The sequence below is a fragment of the Brassica oleracea genome, chromosome C6, assembly GCF_000695525.1.
Source record: "Brassica oleracea var. oleracea cultivar TO1000 chromosome C6, BOL, whole genome shotgun sequence".
NCBI classification, from domain to species: domain Eukaryota; kingdom Viridiplantae; phylum Streptophyta; class Magnoliopsida; order Brassicales; family Brassicaceae; genus Brassica; species Brassica oleracea.
In genome coordinates this window covers 14,403,164-14,405,760 of record NC_027753.1, presented here as the reverse complement: position 1 = coordinate 14,405,760, position 2,597 = coordinate 14,403,164, and the positions used below count along the sequence as shown (strand labels likewise).

The following is a 2,597-nucleotide window of genomic DNA, read 5'->3' as shown; positions in this document are numbered from 1 at the left end:
TTAAAAATACGGTCTTGGTCGTTAATCTATCGTTTTATAGGTATAGGGGTATATGTCAATACTCTATGATTGTTTTATGATTTGAAACAGAACATCCTTAGTTAAGAATTATATAATCCTTGTATCAAATTATATTTTTGTATACAAAGTAGGAAGCTAGATATTTCTCATTAGTTTGTTTATGACCATTGTTATCTATATATAAACACTCAAAACCCTACATAGATTCAAGTATTCTCACCTTCTTACACAAAGTATATATTGGTTTCTCTCCTTACTCTAACACACATATCAGAAGATTCTCTCCGGCAGTATGATGAGGGTAAGTGCCCTTTGGTTTTCCTCTTATAGTTAGTTCCTTTCGGTGAAAACAACATTTGTTGCGCAAAACATGCAATATTTCGAGGCATTCTTAAAATAGTGTTGTAAACTTTTTTTTTTTTATAATGTTTTAATTATTTTCTGTTATATCATATATCATTCTTTTTCTGCAGCAAAGGATTGTTCTGAAAATTGATATGAGCGAGAATGAGAAAGCAATAAAGAAAGCTATGAAACTCGCGTCAGGAACATCAGGTACGTAACACATCTTTATGACTTCTTTTGCATATAACTTGCAAGCCAAGTTAGGTCACGTGAAACGTTTCATTCACTATATTTTTGTTTACGTGCATGCAGGTGTGAGATCTGTAACGATTCACGGACAGAACGATCAGTTGGTTGTTGTGGGAGCGGGAATTGACACCGCCGAGCTAACACGTCTGCTCCGGAAGAAAGTTTGTCCCACCACGTCCATCGTCACCGTTCAGGCCGCACCGCCTCCGCCGCCCCAGCAGCAGCAGCAGCCACCGCAGTTTCATCTAATGGAACATCACAACGAGATGGCTCCGGCGAGAAGATGCATATGCGAGATACCGAATTCGGGTTTCTGCGGGTTTTGTAGACTACCCTCTTACCAGATGGTAGCTCTGCCATATCCAGCTCCCCTGGTCTACCGTGAAGAATCTGATGGTTGCAGAATCATGTGATGTGAAGCATTCAACTTTGAGTTGATGATATTTGTTTGAGTTTCTTTTTGTTTATACAAGTTAAGACATTTTAAAATTCGTGGTGCTGTAAATATTGTGACGTGTGACAATGGGACTAAAAAAAAGATTCATTAAACCGCAAAAAAAAAAAGAAAGTAAAATGTAATGTTTCATGATCGAACTATACTCAAACAAACTATTAAAAGAAAAAAGATTATACGTTATCAAAACTCGTCATCTGTGTCCTAATCTTCTGTTACAAAGTAATACTTCTGCGTCTTAAACTGTTTATATACCCTTTATGATCTGATGAAATGATTTACATTTTAATTTTTTTTCTAATAATGTGTGTATGTTTTGTCCTGAATCAAGTTGTGCTTAGTTTAAACTCTTTATAATGTGATGAAGTCAAGTCCACTATTATCATTTTTAAGGACTTTGCTTTGGTGAATGTGTAAGGACTGGGTCGTGGATAGAGAGAGTCGTCCACATTCCAAAGAAAATTAGTTTTCATTCCCACAGAAGTTATGTAATTGTTTTATTATTTTAAATTACTACTATTTCGTTGAGTATTTCGTATATTCTTAGTGTAAGAAACCTTATGGAAACTTCTTAAATGAAGAAAGTGAAATGATTGAAGGAATATATATTGCATGAGCTGATGATACATTACACACATCTGTATATCGAGAAAAACAAAAAAAAGAAAAACTTAAAATACAATATTAATCTTAAACATTGGTTTTAATCTTGTTTGGAATTAGCATTTCAGCCCATAGATCAATTAACAAGTTCTGATCCAGAAGGCTCAGTATAATATTGGCCCAATAAATTGTTATTTGTTTTCTGTTTGACCGTTGCATATTCCCCGCCGATTTTCTGAAGGCAGACAAAATTACTAAAAACAGATCTCTTCAACAACAAGAAAACAAAAACAATAAAAAAAACTCTCTTTGAACTTTGATTATTGTTTCATGTTTTCAAATATAAATCTCTATTCATCATCCATAACCCTAATCATTCCATACCTAATAAAAGATGATGAAGCAATTCACCGGACTTGTCTTTCTCTGCATCATTTCTTTCTTCTCCATCGGTGGAAATGCTAATTCCAGTTTAATTTCCGATCTGTGCAAACATTGTGACGACCCAAAACTCTGTCTCTCTACCATAAAGTCGCGTCCTGAGTCCGGCGAATTTGCAGCCACCAACAACCAAATTGAGATTATAGCTATCTCCGTTGCATCGTCAGACGCATCTGCTACTTCTGCTTACATCAAGGAAAAGCTGAGCCATGAGGATTTGGAGCCAGCAACGGAGGCCACATTTGAAGACTGCCAGAAAAACTACCAAGATGCTGTGGAGCAGCTCGACGACTCAATATCCGCCATGCTCACCGACGCACATGCTGACGTTGACGTCTGGCTGCATGCGGCGATAAGCGCCATAGAGTCATGTGATACCGAGTTAGAGTCACGCGGAGGAAATGATGCAGAGCTTTCAAAGAGAAACGAGGTGTTTCTCAAGTTGTGCAAAAACGCTTTGGTGATAAACAAGATGTTAACCTGA

General features: G+C 36.8%; 2 protein-coding genes across 2 annotated transcripts; both read left to right on the top strand.

Moving 5' to 3' along the window:
* The first annotated feature begins 260 nt into the window (after nt 1–260).
* On the top strand, nt 261–1,028 carry LOC106299731. Its single transcript, XM_013735764.1, has 3 exons — nt 261–322; nt 495–576; nt 679–1,028. The coding sequence occupies exons 1-3, from the start codon at nt 314–316 to the stop codon at nt 1,026–1,028; spliced, it is 441 nt and encodes a 146-aa protein (XP_013591218.1). The 5' UTR covers nt 261–313.
* Nucleotides 1,029–2,066: 1,038 nt separating this feature from the next.
* LOC106299670 (pectinesterase inhibitor-like) lies at nt 2,067–2,597 on the top strand. Its single transcript, XM_013735725.1, has one exon. The coding sequence runs from the start codon at nt 2,067–2,069 to the stop codon at nt 2,595–2,597; it is 531 nt and encodes a 176-aa protein (XP_013591179.1).

Excerpts from the sequence above, each read along its gene's own strand:
- LOC106299731 (XM_013735764.1), top strand. Across the intron at positions 577-678 it reads ACTCGCGTCAGGAACATCAG|GTGTGAGATCTGTAACGATT; the intron begins GTACGTAACACA and ends ACGTGCATGCAG.
- LOC106299670 (XM_013735725.1), top strand. The coding sequence starts at position 2,067 with ATGATGAAGCAATTCACCGGACTTGTCTTTCTCTGCATCATTTCTTTC.